The 17020-nt window shown below is 55.3% G+C and overlaps 1 protein-coding gene across 2 annotated transcripts in view; it reads left to right on the top strand.

Annotated features, from left to right (window-relative positions):
* The window catches only part of SMARCC1 (SWI/SNF related, matrix associated, actin dependent regulator of chromatin subfamily c member 1), a 59987-nt gene extending 47982 nt beyond the window's left edge, over positions 1-12005 (top strand). For both annotated transcript variants that reach the window (XM_033055321.2, XM_033055330.2), the window contains 3 exons: positions 3655-3913; positions 8554-8691; positions 10507-12005. In XM_033055321.2, the coding sequence (XP_032911212.1) occupies positions 3655-3913; positions 8554-8691; positions 10507-10589 (480 nt within the window). In that variant the 3' untranslated portion in view covers positions 10590-12005. The remainder of the gene's footprint in view (positions 1-3654; positions 3914-8553; positions 8692-10506) is intronic.
* The last annotated feature ends 5015 nt before the right edge of the window (positions 12006-17020 follow it).

Raw genomic sequence — 17020 nt, 5'->3', positions numbered from 1 at the left:
TGGAGTTTGGGATCCAGATGTGTGCCAACATCTGGGAAAGCAGCAGCTCCTCTCCTGTGTGTCCTCCAGCAGCAATCCATGGCTCCTTCCCACAGTGGCCTCTGAACCTTTTCCTCCTTCAGCCAGAGTTCTCTGGGGTGTTCTGGGTTTGCTCCGTCGCCCTTCTCCAGGCAGGAAGGTGGGACTGAGCCTTTATGTGGCCTTTCCACAGGGATGGTACCTAGGAACAGCTTTTGGAAAGAGTGAGAGGGGGGAGCCCTTCCCCAGCCCTGGCTGCCTGTCCCCTGCCCCTGGGGAGCAGTGGGACAAGGAGACAGCTCAGGATTTTGGGGCAGGCAAAAGCCCTGGCAGTGGGAGGGGAGGGACAGCCTCACTGGGTGGGGATGGTGAGGGGCCTGAGCTGGGAAGGCAGCAGCAGCTTCAGGAGTGAGGTCAGGACAGGGAGAGGAGCTGTCTGGGCCTGGATTACTCAGGAATTACAAGGAGTTGTGTCACGTGGAGTGCCAGAGGCTTTGGAGAAGTGCTTCCTCTCCAGCTGCTTGAAAAATGACTCAAAATCTCATTTTTATCAGAATGGCCAGTTTTTAATTTCCTTTTTCTGTTGTGTAGCTGCCTCATTGTTGTGAGTAGACAATTACTGTAGATGGGTTGAAGATTCAGCCTGGAATATATTGACTCGTAATTCCAGGGATTTCCACATTTGCCCTTCTGTGTGGATTGAAGGGAATTACACCCCATTTGGCACTGAATCCTGTCTCAGGCTGGAAGGGGCATCAGGTCCAACTCCTGTTCCTCTCAGCTCCCAAAACTGAACCATGTGAGCAGGGGCATGATGCAGAGATTGCCTGAGCTCTGCTGTGGCCACATCCCTGGGGAGCCTGGCCACCTCTCCAGGGAGAACCTCTTTCCAAATCAGAGTTCCCCTGATCACACTGAGGGAGTTTGACAAGATGTGCACTGCTCCTGGAGCAGGATGTCAGCAGGAATTTCTGGGTTGTTCTGTTTCAGTCTGTGCTTGACTGGCAGCTCAGGAAATGGACCCAACTCTTTTGGAAAGGTTCCCTGCAGATTCTTTCTTTGGGGGATATATTCCATTAGTGACAGGGAGGTTTTTTCCTCCCTTTTGAGGCATATGACATTTCCCTTTTTAAAAATGTGCATACAGATTTTCCCCTTGGCTTCCTGGTGGTTAAATTCAGTCTTTTCACCTGTCATTGTGGATATTTAGAGGGATAATTAAAGCAGAAAAACCTCCTTGCTGCCACTGCACACTGTGCCTGTCGTTCCTGCTGCCCTGGCTTTTCCTTGCAGGGATGGAGTGTTGGCAGGAGTCAGTGCTGCAGGCTGGAGGCTGTTGCATTTCAGGCAAAACACATTTATTTGTGTTTGATGCCAGTGCTGAGTGTGGCAAACCAGGGGCCTGTTGGTGGAGCTTTGCTGACCCAGAATTTCTGATGGCACCTGGAGCTTTGCTGGTTCTGTTCAGGGAGGAATCCCTGAATCCCTGAGGCTGGAAAAGCCCTCCCAGCCCCTGGAGTCCCAGCTGTGCCCAGCCCAGAGCACTCAGTGCCACCTCCAGAATTCCTGGGATTGGTCTCTTCCAATTCCTGAGCACCCTTTCCACGGGGAAATCCCTGCTGAGAGGAAGTTCAGTGCTGGAGATGAGGCTGTGGCACACTCTGGGTGAGCATTAAGTGCTTGCTGCCCCTCCTGGTGCAGCTCTTTCACAACAGCACAGAAACAGGTGTTAAAACTTAGAGTTTTGTGCTTTTTCCAACTGTGTGTCCTCATCCCAAGCACAGGGATGTGTAGAAGGGAAGTTCTCCCTGCTTTTCCTTATTCAGATATGAATTTTCAAGCACTGGCTGCTGTTGGAGCATCCTTGTAAAGACTTGAACTGCAGCAGGATGGGGTGCCACAAAGAGAGCAAAGCAGGGCCACACAAGGGTCTCAGAGAGGAATCAAGCAGTGCTGCCTGAGCCTTGTGTGGGGTCCTGTGCAGGAATTGCTGTCCCAGCTGTCTGCCACCTGGGGAATGTTATTTCCCATCGGGGGGGGGTCTGGGGGCGCTTCCCCAGCGGCTGCAGAGCTGCAGCAGAAAGGAGCCAGGGCAGCGTGAATGATGCCATTGTGAGCCCTGCAGCACTCCCTGGCTGAGCATCTTTAATTCATGAGCTCAGCCCAGCTGGGGCTGCTCAATGCCCGCTCTGTGCAGCTCCCTCCCATCCCCATCCCTGTGCCTGCCCTGGCAGCAGCCAGGCTGCAGCTCCACTGCTGAGGCAGCTCTGGGAGTTTTGGGGAACTCTGCTAGGTGAGAGTCTCCTTGGCAACCTGCATTTCAGCTGAGCTAGGGAGTTACCTTCACACACTCTGCAGGATTTGTAAGCCAGTCACGCTCCCCAGGTCCGGTGTTCCACGAGTGATAATGTGGGAGTGTGTCAATATTCCTGAAATAAATCAGATATCCCTGCCTTCTCCAGAGCACTGATCCATCATACAAATGCCCACTGGCAGGAAATGCTTTCTGTGGCTGTTCTGTCTTTTCATGAATCTCAGGCTGGTTTGGGTTGGAAGGATCTCCTGGATCATCCAGCTCCACCCAGGGCAAGGCACCTTCCCTGCACCAGGTCTCCCTCTCTACATGATTTCAGAATTAATCAGAGTAGCCTCTTTGGTGTTAATTGGCCTAAATGATGTGAGGTTTTTTACATAAAGCAAACAGTGCAAATCTCTGGTGTCTGCCTGCTGTGACATCCAGTTCCTGCACTCAGAGGGTGGAGAAGGGTCCAGCCTGTGATCCCTGAGCTCTGCAGCTGCACTCAGGTTCTGCTTCAGGTTACCCAGAAAATCCCCTGAGATCCCTGCTCTCCCTCATTCCAACACACAGAAGATGGAGAGAAAATCCCCAGTTCCTCCCAGGGCTGAGCTCTCAGTGCAGAGCTTGGTGGGTTACCAGCTGTGCTGCTGAGAGGTTTTGGGACAGAGCAAGATGAGCTCCTGTGTTCCAGCTGGAAAAAACTGAGGAGCCTTTCCCAGGAGCTGTGCAGGCACCCCCAGAACAGCAGTTCAGTCTGGGTTTGGTGGGTTGGGATGAGAGGCTGCTTCTGGAGAGGCTCAGCTGGAACAGAGAGCAGGCAGAGCAAAAGGAATGAAATGGGATTTATTGAAAGGAATAAAATAGGGATTTATTGAAAGGAATAAAATAGGGATTTATTGAAAGGATTCACCTTGGGCAGTGCAAGAGCCCAGCCAGGGCTGCACCCAAATCAAATCCCAGATGGATCCTGGGCACGAGTTTTACACTTTTAGAAGTTTTGGTTCATCTCCACATTGGGGTCAGTTGTCCAAGCACAGCCCCAGGTTATGAACTCTCAGCTCCCTGGTTTGCCCCTTTCCCTCACTGTTGTTTCTGACTTTTGGTACCAGTTGTCCTTGATTCTCCAGCTGGGAAGGAATTGTTTTGTCCAACCACCCTGTGAAGAGAACTCACCAACACCTAATATTGAAATTTCAGAGTTACACACTAAGCAGCAGAGATTCTGAAAAATACAAAAGCTCAAACCCAAGGCATTGCTTCCATCCCACCCCACTGATTGGTGTTTGAAATGCATCATTCCTAACTGAGCTCTGCCTTTTGTCCTGTCCCTGGCACAGCTGGAGCAGCAGAGGCAGCAGCTGCTGACAGAGAGGCAGAACTTCCACATGGAGCAGCTCAAGTACGCCGAGCTCAGGGCTCGCCAGCAAATGGAGCAGCAGCACAGCCAGAACCCCCAGCAGCCCCAGCAGCACCCCAGCGGGCCTGCCATCACCCCCCTGGGGGCTCCAGCACACCCAGGGCTGCTGCCCCACCAGCAGCCCCCTCCCTACCCCATGATGCACCACCAGATGCCACCTCCTCACCCACCTCAGCCAGGTAAGAGCTCAGGTGTCACTCTGGGTGTGCTCATGGAGAAATCTCCAGTGGAGGGGGGTGAGAACATCAGAGAACATCTCCAGCCAGGGGTCACCTGCACCCCTCTGTGCTGGACCACAGAATTCATCTTCCCTGAGCTTGTTTTGTTCTCCCCTTTGCCCTGGAATGAAAACTTTTAAAATAGGGAAACAATTTCACTGTGAAAAGCTGAACCTTGTTGTTGCAATAGGAAATCAAATTCCCAGTTTTTTTCCCATGGTACCACTTTGGGCACTTCATTGATTTATTTTCAAGCTCTGGGCTGGTGGTCAGTGGGATGAGAGTTCTGGTGGTGCCCAGAGTGGGGAAATTGAGAAACTTCTGGAAAGAGAGATAGCTGGGAATTAGTAGCTGTCATTATTAACTCTTCCTTCAGGTGAGATTTTCACCTGGTAAATAACTTCTGAGGCAGAAGTGGAATGAGGAGGGCAGGATACACTTCCCACCATGTCTGCATGAACAACTTTAATAACCTTTCCCTGATATATTTTACCTCATTTTCTGTCAATGGTTGAAATACTCAAAAAAAATACTTTGTCAGGAATTTTGGGCTTGAGGTTTTTCAGCTGCTGAGCATTTCATTATTTGTGGGTTTAAATTAAGTTGCTGGATGCTGTTTGCTTCCTTATTGGACTGGTGATGATTCCAGGGGGCTTTTTGGGTACAGAAAAGGATTCTGAGTTCACTTCCTTTAGATAAATATTCCCTAACAGCTGTCAGTGCTTCCTATTTCTCCATCAGACGTGCAGAGCTTGCTGGGGAGGTGCAGGGAGCAGTGGGATGAGAGGAAATCCCAGTCAGCGGGTGGTGGGTGGGGTTGGAACTGATCCATGGCACTGTGACCAGGGGAAATTTGGGGTTGGAGCTGATCCATTGCACTGTAACCAGGTGAAATTTGGGGTTGGAGCTGATCCATGGTACTGTAACCAGGGGAAATTTGGGGTTGGAGCTGATCCATGGCACTGTAACCAGGTGAAATTTGGGGTTGGAGCTGATCCATGGCTCTGTAACCAGGGGAAATTTGGGGTTGGAGCTGATCCATGGCTCTGTAACCAGGGGAAATTTGGGGTTGGAGCTCTGAGGGGGTCAGTTTGGCCATTTGAAAACCTGCCCCAGGCAAGAGGTGTTTGGGGCTGGAATAGTGATTCAAAGGAGTAAATATTTGTAAATATTATTACAAAATTCCTTGAATCAAACAGTAAATCCAAGTGAGCCCAGGCCAGCAGCTCCTCTGGAGTTACCATGCTGAGCTGGGCTGAGCTGAGCTGAGCTGAGCTGGGCTGAGCTGCTCCCTGGGCTGGTGGGTGGAGGATCCTTTCCTCTGGGTGGGTAACAGCAGCAGCTTCCCCAGGAGAAACTCCCAGTGTATCCTAGAGAAAATCTCAGTGTATCCTAGGGATATTCCCAGTGTATCCTAGAGAAATGCCCAGTGTATGCAGGAGAAATTCCCAGTGTGTGCAGGAAGAATTCCCAGTGGATCCTGGAGGAATTCCCAGTGGATCCTGGAGAAATTCACAGTGTATCCAGGAGAAATTTCCAGTGTAGCCTGGAAGAATTCCCAGTGGATCCTGGAGGAATTCCCAGTGGATCCTAGGGAAATTCCCAGTGTATTCTGGAAGAATTCCCAGTTTACCCTGGAGGAATTCCCAGTGTATCCAGGAGAAATTCCCAGTGTATGCAGGAAGAATTCCCAGTGGATCCTGGAGGAATTCCCATTGGATCCAGGAGAAATTCCCAGTGTATCCTTCATCCTTCCTGGGAGGCACAGAGTGGTGATCCCAGCTCTGGAGGTGTCCAGCCCCAGCACTGGGAGGGGGGCAGAGATGCTGGACCCAGAGATGCTGGACCCAGAGATGCTGGGTGCCAGTGAAGTGGAAATCGTGCCTCTCCTTCCCCAGACACGAGGCTAAATGAGTTATTGTGGTTAATTATTCACAGTGCTTGGCTGGGGGGGTGGGAGGAGGGAGGGAGGGATGGATTTGCTGTTGGAATATCCCTGGAATGAGATGAGCTTTGGGGTCCCTTCCATCCCACACCCTGTCAGGATTGCAGTGAGAGCCATTCCCAGGGGGAAGGAGCACCCCTTGGAATGCCAGCAGGAATTCCCTGGATCTGATCTCTGCCTCTGCCCTGCCAGGGCTGGGGAGGAACAGGAGGAGAGCAGGGTGTGAGCTGGGCTCATCCCCACCTCCAAAATCCTGCCCACCCAAACCAGCCCTGCAGGAGCCCTGGCTCTGCCCACAGCTCCTCCTGCTCAGGCTGGGCAGGCAGAGCTGCTGCAGGATTTGGATCAGCTCCAAGCCTCGTGCATCAAAACAAAACCCCTCTGGCTGCTTATCAGCCCAGTGCTCCTCAAGTGCTGATTTAATAGAGGGAGAGGCTTTTTAATGGAGATAAATACCTTGGAGAGGCTCTAAAGGCAATTCCTCCCCAACTCCCCAGAATGGGAGCTGCACTGGCAGCAGGGGAAGCTGAACCTGCCCAGCCCCTCTGTGTCAGGGGTTTTCAGGCAGTTCAGTCTCCCTGTGTTGAACCTTTGGGCTGGATCTGTTCCCACAGCTGCTGTTCCTAAGCTCTCCCCCCTATGTAGGTCACACTTCCACATTTTCTGCTTGAGCCGCTGTCTTGGAGCGCTTTCTGTTGGGGAAAAAAAAAACAAAAACCACATCTCTGTAGAGGCAGGGCTTTGGTTTTGCCATGGTGGCAGCAGGGATTTCCCCTGGTTAATCCCACCCAGGATGGGTTTGGTGCTTTGGAGCTGGGATGGGATGGGCTTGTCCCTCTGCCAGCTCCCTAAGCTAATTTTGAGATCAAAATGTTGCATGCCATGTCAGGAAGGGAAAATTGGGCCAAACCCCCACAGAGGAGCTGCTCAGCTCATGGACAACTCCAGCAAACCTGCTGGGATTTAAAGCTCCAGGGTTTAACAGGGAATAAAGCTCAGGATGGTCCTGGAAGGAGGGAGCTTCCCTGTGAGCACTGCTGGGAGATTTGGGGTGGGGTTGGGTTGGGAGAGACCTCAGGGATCACCCAGTGCCACCCCTGCCATGGCAGGGACACCTCCCCTATCCCAGGCTGCTCCAACCCATCCAGCCTGGCCTTGGACTGCCAGGGATGGGCCACACTTGGCATTTCTGAAGGACAGACATTTTACAAAGTAGATTTAGGTTCTGTTCAGTGGTGATTTTAGCTCGGCTGGGGTTGATTTACATATAAAACATCCTTGCATCTTCAGGTCCCTGCAGGTTTGACAGCCTTTCCTGAAGGAATTCCTGCCCAGTGCTGGAGCTTCACATGAAACCACTCAGTGTGTAGTAAAGTCTGATTCAGCTTTGGATGTTTCAGAAGAGGGGTTTTAATATTAATCACTTCGTTAGTGAGAGAGAATCTCGTGGGCCTGTGGTGCTCAGGGATGGCCAAATTATTGAGGCTCCAGTCAGGTGGCAGCTCCCAGGCTGGGAATTGCTCAGTTCCCACCTTTTCTGGGCCTCTCAAACACAGCTGTATTGTTCCAGTTTTTGTGGTTTTATTCCCTGATCAGTCTTAATTTTGCCAGTGAATGAGGCTGTGGATATCTTCCCCTCCTGCTACAAAGCCTCTGAGTCTTTGGGAGGTTGGAACTGGATGATGTTTCCCAGTATCCCACTCCTCTGGCAGTGAAGCCATTCCCTGTGTCCTGTCCCTCCATGCCTTGTCCCCAGTCCCTCTCCAGCTCTCCTGGAGCCCCTTTGGCTCTTAGGTCCTTCCCCCCTTGCCTGGGCTTGGGGGAAGGAGCCGTTTCCATCCCTGTCTCATTAATTACTGTCCCTCCATGGAGGTGTGGTGAGGAAAATGGAATTGGATTGAGCCAAACCATCCCTCAAGTGGGGTGTTAAAGCATCAACCCCAAGCTGGAGGTGCCCAGGGCTGGGAGTTGGAGCTGGTTTGTGAGGAAGAGCCTTGGAATCCTTCCTCCCTCACAGCAAAACAAGGAATCATAGCAGGGATTCCTGAGCAGCCCAGCTGTAACTGAGTGATTTCAGCTCCCCCACTAAATTTATCCATGAGGCTTCATGGCTGCTCCTTCCCATCAGGGGCTCCTCCTCTGCTGCCCTTTGCTTCCCAAGGCTTGGGTTCCATGGGGTGCCCTTCCTGGTGTGGTTTCAGTGCCATGCTGGGTGTGACTGTGTTGTGTCCCATGGGATGCCCTTCCTGGTGTGGTTTCAGTGCCATGCTGGGTGTGACTGTGCTGTGTCCCATGGGATGCCCTTCCTGGTGTGGTTTCAGTGCCATGCTGGGTGTGACTGTGCTGTGTCCCATGGGATGCCCTTCCTGGTGTGGTTTCAGTGCCATGCTGGGTGTGACTGTGCTGTGTCCCATGGGATGCCCTTCCTGGTGTGGTTTCAGTGCCATGCTGGGTGTGACTGTGCTGTGTCCCATGGGATGCCCTTCCTGGTGTGGTTTCAGTGCCATGCTGGGTGTGACTGTGCTGTGTCCCCCTTTTCCCTTGTGCAGAGGCTGCCCTTGGAGGAGTGCTGGGATGAGAAGGAGCCCCCCCAAGCCAGGCTGTGCCCTCTGCTGCTCCCTGAGTGCTCACACTGCTGTCTGTCTCTCCTCTGCAGGTCAGATGGCAGGGCCTGGCTCCCTGCTGCCAGGCCAGCCCCTGCCAGGCCGGATGATGGCCGCGCCGCCCGGGATGGCCCCGATGGCCGGGACGCTGCTGGGGCCGCGCGTGCCGCTGGCCGCCCCCAACGGCATGTGTGAGTGAGCTGGGGGCTGGGGGCTGGGATTGCTGTCCTGCAGGAGCAGCAGGGATGTGCCAGAGGTGTGCTGGAGATTCCCTGTCCTGCAGGAACAGCAGGGCTGTGCCAGGGGTGTGCTGGAGATTCCTGTCTGCAGGAACAGCAGGGATGTGCACACTGCCAGCCCCACTGTGGTGTAAGTGAGCCCTGGGATTCTGTGTGCTGGAGATTCCTGTCCTGCAGGAACAGCAGGGGCTGTGCTGGGGATTCCCTGTCCTGCAAGAACAGCAGGGCTGTGCACTCTGCCAGCCCCTCTGTGGTGTAAGTGAGCCCTGGGATTCTGTGTGCTGGGGATTCCTGTCTGCAGGAACAGCAGGGCTGTGCTGGAAATGCCCTGTCCTGCAGGAACAGCAGGGCTGTGCTGGAGATTCCCTGTCCTGCAAGAACAGCAAGGGCTGTGCACACTGCCAGCCCCTCTGTGGTGCCAGGGATGTGCTGGAAGCTTTAAGTGCTCCTCAGCCCTCTGGGCATCCCAACACATCCCTTTGTCCTTTATTTTATTTATAACATCCTTTATTTTATTTATAATGATACAGAGGCTTGGTGGTGGTGATCAAGAGCCTCTCCTGACATAGAGGAGGGTCAGGAATTCATTACAATTCCTAAATAGTGGAGAACAGAGTAGGATCCAGTTCAGTAATTCCTTACTGAAAACTTGGCACCCTGAATTGGAGCAAGGAAGTCCTGATTAGGAAGAAGGAGAAGTTAAACCATGCAAGGAACATTCCCAGTATAAAATCTGCACCTCTAAAAATGAAGTTGATTTATGGCAGCCAAAAAAGCAGCTGGATCAGGAGCCATGGTGTGGGAGTTGCTTGAATGAGTGTGAGAGTGTGGCCAAGCCCAGAAGGCAGAAGACAAGCTGGCACAGGGAGGGATGGCTGAGGAATTCTCCATCAGAGATTCCCCAATAAATCTGCCAGTATTAATTGCAGCCTGGCCCAGCTGCTGCCCAGGAATCTTCACCCCCAAAATGCTCGGTGTGCTTTCAGCAGACGAGCAGGCATTGTCACCACTTGTAGCACCTCTCCCAGAAAATAATTGGGAAAAGCCCTTTTGATTTTGGCTGCAGCAGCAGGAGCTGCTGTGAGCTCTGACTCACGGGCGTTCCCAGCCCCAGCGGGAGCACTCTGCCTGTGCTATTTCTGTTTGGGCATTGCTCTGCTCCTCTGCTCCCCCAGCCTCACTCACTTCTCCTGAGCCTTTACCACTGGGAATTCTTGTGTCAGGTTCTATTCCTGTTTGCTCTCTTCTCTTCTCTTACTTTCTCCTTTTTTCCTCCCCTGCTAAACAAGTCAGTCATGTTCCATTAGCATCTCCTCTGTGGGCACGAGGCTGGCCCTTTGCACCCCTCCTTTCCTGCCTCCTGGATTCCTGTGCTTTAACCTACATCCATCCTTCAGAGACAGCAGCCTCTGTTTCTATCACACCTATTGTTCCATCTGTTTCAAACAGACAAGAGCTGTAATTTGGGCTGGAGCACGGAGCTGGGAGGTGAGAGGTGCCAATTGCAGCTCTGGAAGTGCCTGGCATGGATTGAACATCTTGTCTGTGAAAATACAGGAATCTTTCCCTCTTCCACAGAGTCCATGCAGTGCTGGGTGGTGGAAAAGCAAAATAAAGGTGCAGCAGAGCTTCAGGAGCTGCTGTGGTGCCAGTCCTGGGTCCTGGCTGCAGGGATTCCCCTTGGGCAGACTCTGCTGTGGCTGCAGACACTCAGGGAGGGGTGCAGTGTCCCCGGTGTGTCCCTGACTGTGCCTTGTGTCCCCGCAGATCCCGGCCCGGCGCAGCCCCCGCCCGCAGAAGGAGTGACCCCCCCTCCGGCCGGGGCCCCGCCGGCCTCCGCCGCGCCCTAAGCACCCAGCAAGGAGGGAGGAACTTCCACAGTGGTGACCAAAAGAGAATTCCTCAGTTCCCTTCTGTCCCTGGGAGGTGTCCCCTCCCATCCCTGGTGTCACACGGGGTGCCAGCAGAGCCTCCCTGCAGCGGGGAGTCCTGCAGGGCCCTGCAGCCCCAGCCTGCTCCTCACTGCTTCCCTTCCCTCCCCTCGGTGCTCTCAGCTTGGCCCTGTCCCAGCAAGGGTGGAGTGAGCCAGGCTCAGTGTTCTGGGGGCTCTGGGCTCAGCAGAGCACCCAGGGAGAGGCCAAAGAGAGCTGGGGGCAGAGCAGGGGGTGCAGAGCTGGGGGCACGGGGCTGCCAGCCTGGGGATTGCTGCAGCTGCCCCTAACTTATTACAGGAAACTGATCCCTGGGGCTGAGGCTGGGAGCGACTCCATCCCAGTGAAACCATCCATGGGAGGATTTCTGGCTCCATTTTACCTTCCCTTTGCCTTTGGAGGTGGTAGTTGGACCTTCCCTGAGTAGTTCGGTGCAGTAGCCAACTGAGGAATAACCCCCTGTTTTTAGTCCCTCTTTTTGGAGCATATACTTTGTACTTTTTAAAACTCAAAAAACAAACAAAAAAAAAAAAATTAAAAATTAAAGTAGGTAGCAGAGAAGTGCTAGAATTTGGGATTGGGTTGGGATGGCTGGGATGGGAATGCCAGAACTACCTCTGGACGGCCAGGGCTGGGACAGCTCCTGGCACCCCCCAGTGCAGCTGCAGGGCTGGGCAAGGGAGCAGCTGCAGCAGGCACACCTGGGAGCAGCCCAGAGCTGCTGCTGCACTCCTCCAGGCTGCCAAAACCTGGGGAGAAGTCCTGCACAAAGTCCTTTTCTGTCCGTGGCTGGGGTTCTCTGCCTCATCCAGGAGGTTTGGGGTTTCCCTGCCGAGGTCTGGACGCTGCTCCTGGGTTTCAGGGGGGCCTTTGGTCCAGCTGGGGCTTGAGGCTGGGCTGGAGAGAGACTCCCAAAAGCTCTGGAGCCCCCAGAACCACTTCCACCATTTAGAAATTAAGGATTTGCCAGGTCTTCCAGCAGGACTCCACGGTGCCACAGAGAGCGGCCGGGGCCTTCCCATTCCCTTCCCAAGGCTTCCTTCCCTCCAGGGTCTTTGGGGTGAGTGTGGGGTTTCTGGTGCAGCCCTTAGTCCAGTTTAGAGTAACCTCAGGTTGTTTTTAGCGTGAGTGATCCCAGGATCCAGGTGGAGACTATTTTTTACTGTCCTAGTGCTGGTCCTGCCGAGGACCTGGATCCTGGGCTCTGTTTTGTTTCTGTATAAATAATCCCTGTGCCCACTTTTTCACCTGATCTCTGTATAGGGCCGGTTTGATTCCTGCAGCAGCCACCCAATTTTGTGAAATAAAAGCAAAAAAAAGCGGTTTTTGTACAAAGCCTGTGGAGTTTGTGAAGTCTGCTTTGCCTTTGTGTGTGGGAAGAGCTGGGAATTGTGATCTGGGGCTGGGTGTGAACTCCAGAGCAGCCAACACAAAACCTGGGCTTGGGGCAGACACTGAGCTGAAGCCAGAATCCAGTCTGGATTATTTTCCAGCCATTCCCTCTGCTGTGCCTGGTGAGAGCCTTTGCCTCAGAAGTGGCACCTCGTCCTGGGCATCCTGTAATGCCCACAGTCCTGCAGGTCCAGGACACACATGGAAGGCACATTCCCAGCTGGGCATTCCTCCTTGCATGGGCTGGGGTCTCCTGCCCACCCCTGTGGGCTCCTTGGAGCTGCTCCTGCACGAGGCAGGAGAGAAGGGCAGCAGCTCCTGGATCTTTGCATTCCAGCAGGGCTTGTCCTTGGCACGATGAGCAGCTCACCACAGCCAGCATGGTCACTTCTCATCCTGCAGAGCATTCCTGAGGGATGCACAGAAAGGTAAATCAGTAATGTTGGGTTTGGAAGTTTTCTGTTTTCAGATCCTGGTGGTGACAGCAGCTGCAGCAGGGGCTGGGGCAGGGAGTGAATTCATCGCTGTGCTCAGCTCCCTGCAGCCGGTGGAAGGAAGGCGGGGTCAGGACACGGCTCTGACCTGGCTCTGTCTGCTCCAGAACTGCTCCTGGGGTCACTCCAATCCAGCGTGTCCTTAGGATAAAGGGAATTGCTCAGGGTGAATCCTTCTGCCTGCTCCAGAAAATTCCCTGTACAGCTGGGAGGGGTTTGCATCTTCATCCGAGTAATCGGATCCTGCTGGAGAGGGGAGAGGTGACCCGGAGGATTTTCCTCAGCAGGAGCAGGAGCAGGCACTGGCTCAGCTCAGCCTCTGTCCCTCCCCAAAACACCTCAACCTCCCGGGCCCTGCCTCGGGTACAGCCCCACCCTGAAAAGCTGCATTTCCGTGCTTTTCTGACCAATTTAAAGCCCAAAATGCACCTTGGGGCTCGGGGAGAGCTTGAGGTGTCTGAGTTTGTGCTGTCCCCTCTGTTCCATCCCTGAGCCTTCCCCACGGCATTGGGAAGGCTGGGAGCTCCTTTTCTCACCCCAGGTTTCACAGGATGGAGTACAAGGCAGACCCCAGCACCCACCCCAGATAATCCCCCCAAATCCCAGGAGGAAGAGACGTGTCCCAGACAGGGCTGGAGGCAGCTCTGGGTGACCTGCCAAGGGCTGTGCCAGGGCTGTGCCAGGCCACCCTGCCTGGCTCTCCAGGAACACTGTCCCCCTTTGTCTGCACAGCTCCCTCCTGCCTGCCTGTCTGGGAATTTCCCCTTTCCCAGATCCCCAGGGCACAGCACAGGGACCCTTCCAGCAGCCCTGGGGATCCCACCTGGAGCCTGCAACGGGAAACCGAGGGCTCATTGTTGGGATTTCCCCCCAAATCTCTCATTTTCTGACTTTTTAAGTTGCACTGTGATAAAAACAAGCTGGTGTCCATCACCAGGACCTGCCAGGTGTGCTCCCAGAATCCAAGGCTGCCCACCCAGCTGTGTGTCCCTGGCCCCACAGAGACCTGGAGCCCCTTCCAGGTGCAGGAGCAGGGACCTGGGGACATCTCATCACAGAGCTCAGGTCCAGCTCTGGGAGCCTCCAGCCCCCAGGCTCCATTCCATGGAATCCCCCTGTTCCCTCTCGGTGCTGGGGGATGTTGGGGTCCCACGGGTCTGGATGTGGGTGCTGCCCTCAGAGGATGCTCCAGGTGGAGTTCAGCGCCCTGCAGCTCTGCTTCTCTCTGCTGCTCCAATTCTGGGCTCCCTCCTGCGAGTGCCAGAGCCCTGGGGTGGTTAAACTGCCACGGGAGGGACAAGGTTTGTGTTCGGCCCTCCCAGCCCTCCCTGAGCCCTTTTGCTCCGTTTCAGGGCTGAAGCTGTGTCTCCTCTCTGTCCTGCCTGTGAAACAGCCGCCCTGGCTCACCCACCTTCCCTTCCCGGCAGAAATGAAAGCAAAGCCTTGGAGGTGAAAAGTTTTTCTGAAGGGCCTTTAGTGCCCTCTTGGCAAAATCGCAAGAACTAAACCAGCTCCTCCAGCCGGGAGGGAGGGAGCTGTGGGAGCAGGGCTGGGGCTCAGTCACCTCCCCTGCTCAGGGACAGCTTTGTTTGTCACCTGTGCGCACTGTGCTCCTTCACAGAACCAGCGGTGCTGGGCACAGCTGGCAGGGGTGTGAGTCCTGGATGCAGAGATCTATCCCTGAGTGCAGAGCTCCATCCTTGGGATGCAGAGCTCCATCCCTGGGTGCAGAGCTCCATCCCTGGGATGCAGAGCTCCATCCCTGGATGCAGAGCTCCATCCTTGGGATGCACAGCTCCATCCTTGGGATGCACAGCTCCATCCCTGAGTGCAGAGCTCCATCCCTGAGTGCAGAGCTCCATCCTGGGGATGCACAGCTCCATCCTTGGGATGCACAGCTCCATCCTTGGGATGCACAGCTCCATCCCTGGATGCAGAGCTCCATCCTTGGGATACAGAGCTCCATCCCTGAGTGCAGAGCTCCATCCCTGGATGCACAGCTCCATCCCTGGGTGCAGAGCTCCATCCTTGGGGTGCACAGCTCCATCCCTGGATGCAGAGCTCCATCCCTGGGTGCAGAGCTCCATCCTTGGGGTGCACAGCTCCATCCCTGGATGCAGAGCTCCATCCCTGGATGCAGAGCTCCATCCTTGGGGTGCAGAGCTCCATCCCTGGGATGCACAGCTCCATCCTTGGGGTGCAGAGCTCCATCCCTGGGTGCAGAGCTCCATCCTTGGGGTGCAGAGCTCCGTCCTGGGGATGCAGAGCTCCATCCCTGGGAGGCAGAGCTCCATCCCTGGGTTCAGACCTCCATCCTTGGGGTGCACAGCTCCATCCCTGGGTGCAGAGCTCCATCCTTGGAATGCAGAGCTCCATCCTTGGGATGCAGAGCTCCATCCTTGGGGTGCAGAGCTCCGTCCTGGGGATGCAGAGCTCCATCCTTGGGATGCAGAGCTCCATCCCTTGATGCAGAGCTCCATCCTTGGGATGCAGGGCTCCATCCCTGGGAGGCAGAGCTCCATCCTTGGGATGCAGAGCTCCATCACTGGATGCAGAGCTCCATCCTGGGATGCAGAGCTCCATCACTGGGTGCAGAGCTCCATCCTTGGGGTGCAGAGCTCCATCCTGGGGATGTTAAGCTCCATCTGGGGATGCAGTTCCCCGTTGTCTCCTCTCCCCAAAGCTCAGCCTTGCTTTACTCAGCTCAGAGCTGTGGCAGGTGATTATTGAACCTCTCCCAGCTTTTCCCTCTGCAGCCCCAGGGGAATGTGGCCGGGACAGCACGAGCTGGGGCTCTGTCCCCTGCCCGGGCCAGCTCTGCCTCTGCTCACACAAACGCACCGGCCCTTCTGCAGGTCAGGAAGGTTTTTTGGGAAGATCCCGGCTCCAGCGCCACAGGACACACAGAGGCTGTGGATCTGTGTTTGTGCCTCCAGCATCCTTCCCCAAACTGCCCCTGCCCTCCCGAACGCCGCTCGAGCTGTTCCCAGGGGAGGGGGGTCTGTAGGGGGATCTCTTCCCGGGGAGGGGGGGGTCTGTTCCCGGGGAGGGGGGGTCTGTAGGGGGGTCTGTAGGGGGGTTCTGTTCCCGGGAAGGGGGGTTCTGTTCCCGGGAAGGGGGGGTCTGTTCCCGAGGGCTGGTTGGGGGCTGGGGGCTGAAGGTCGATGCGGCGGCGGCTGCTCCAGGGATCGGTGTCGCATCGGGATTCGTCACCTCGGAGCCAGCCCGGGTGGTGCCAGCCCCAATCAAGGACAAAGCTGTGCCTAAAACCCCGCCTGGCTGAGCCGGGCTCAGGCTCAGCATCCAGGATTGTGAGGCAGGGAAGGGTTCGGGTGTCCGAGGGGAGCAGGAAACACAAACCTCAGTCCTGGCTCTTTGTTTCAATTCTTCATTTTCTTTGCACTTTTCCAATACTTGTTAATGGAAGGAACGTGGCTAAAAGGGAATTGGAGCCGCTCCAGCACCTGGCTGAGGGGAGGGAGAGGCGATGGGAGGAGCAGAGCTGGGAAGTGCTGGAAGTGCTGGAAGTGCTGATCCTGCCCATCCTGCCCCTTGTCCCACGGCCTGGGGGTCATCCCTGCCCCAGGAATGAGGGGTGGGGGCTCCTGGTGCTGAGCTGGGGATCCAAGCCTGGCTTGTGCCTTTGTCTGTGTGTCCATCCCGGATCCCAGCCCAGGCACCGGCAGCAGGGCAGGAGGAAGGCGCTGCTGTGGGGCTGCCCCTGGAGCAGGAACCCTCCCTGGGGCTTTTGGGGATCCCAGGGCAGCACAGGATCCAAACTGCACCGGGCAGGGAAGGGGTTTGGGATGGGATCCCTCCCCAGGTCACAGCTCGGGTGGACAGGGCTCATGGAGCTCTGGGAAGGCCCCAGATGGTGGCTGCAATTCCCAGCCTTTCAAATCATCCTCAATATTCTGAGTAACTCCTGCAGGAAAACCCAGACTCGGCAGCAGCAGCTGCTTCTTCCCAGGTGAGGGAGTTGGTGCTGGATTTCTCCTTTGAGACTGAAGAGCCGTGGCTGTCCACGTGTCTGTCTGTCCATCCTGTCTATCTGTCCATCCTGTCTGTCTGTCCATCCTGTCTGTCCATCCTGTCTGTCTGTCTGTCCATCCTGTCTGTCTGTCCATCCTGTCTGTCCTGCCATCCTGTCCGTCTGTCCTGCCATCCCTCTGCTGCACACAAAGACCGTCCAAGGCAGGTTTGTAGGATGTGGTGGGATCAGGCTCTGACCCCATCTGGGCACAGGGGTGGGATTGGCACCTCAGGGCCGCACTTTGGGGTGTCCCCAGGTGTCCCCGGGTGTGGGACCGGGGAGGATCTGGAATTCTCCCGGCTGGATGTTCCTGCCTGTGCACAGAGCTGGGGGCTCCTCCCATGCCAGGGAATGTCCTGGCCCTGGCCCTGGGCAGGGTGGGGACACCAACACCGCCCTGTCCCCAGCACAAGGGGCTCTGAACCCTGGGG

The sequence above is a fragment of the Catharus ustulatus genome, chromosome 1 (assembly GCF_009819885.2).
Source record: "Catharus ustulatus isolate bCatUst1 chromosome 1, bCatUst1.pri.v2, whole genome shotgun sequence".
NCBI lineage: Eukaryota > Metazoa > Chordata > Aves > Passeriformes > Turdidae > Catharus > Catharus ustulatus.
Note: the sequence above shows the minus strand (reverse complement) of the source record. Positions and strands in the feature narration are given on the sequence as shown.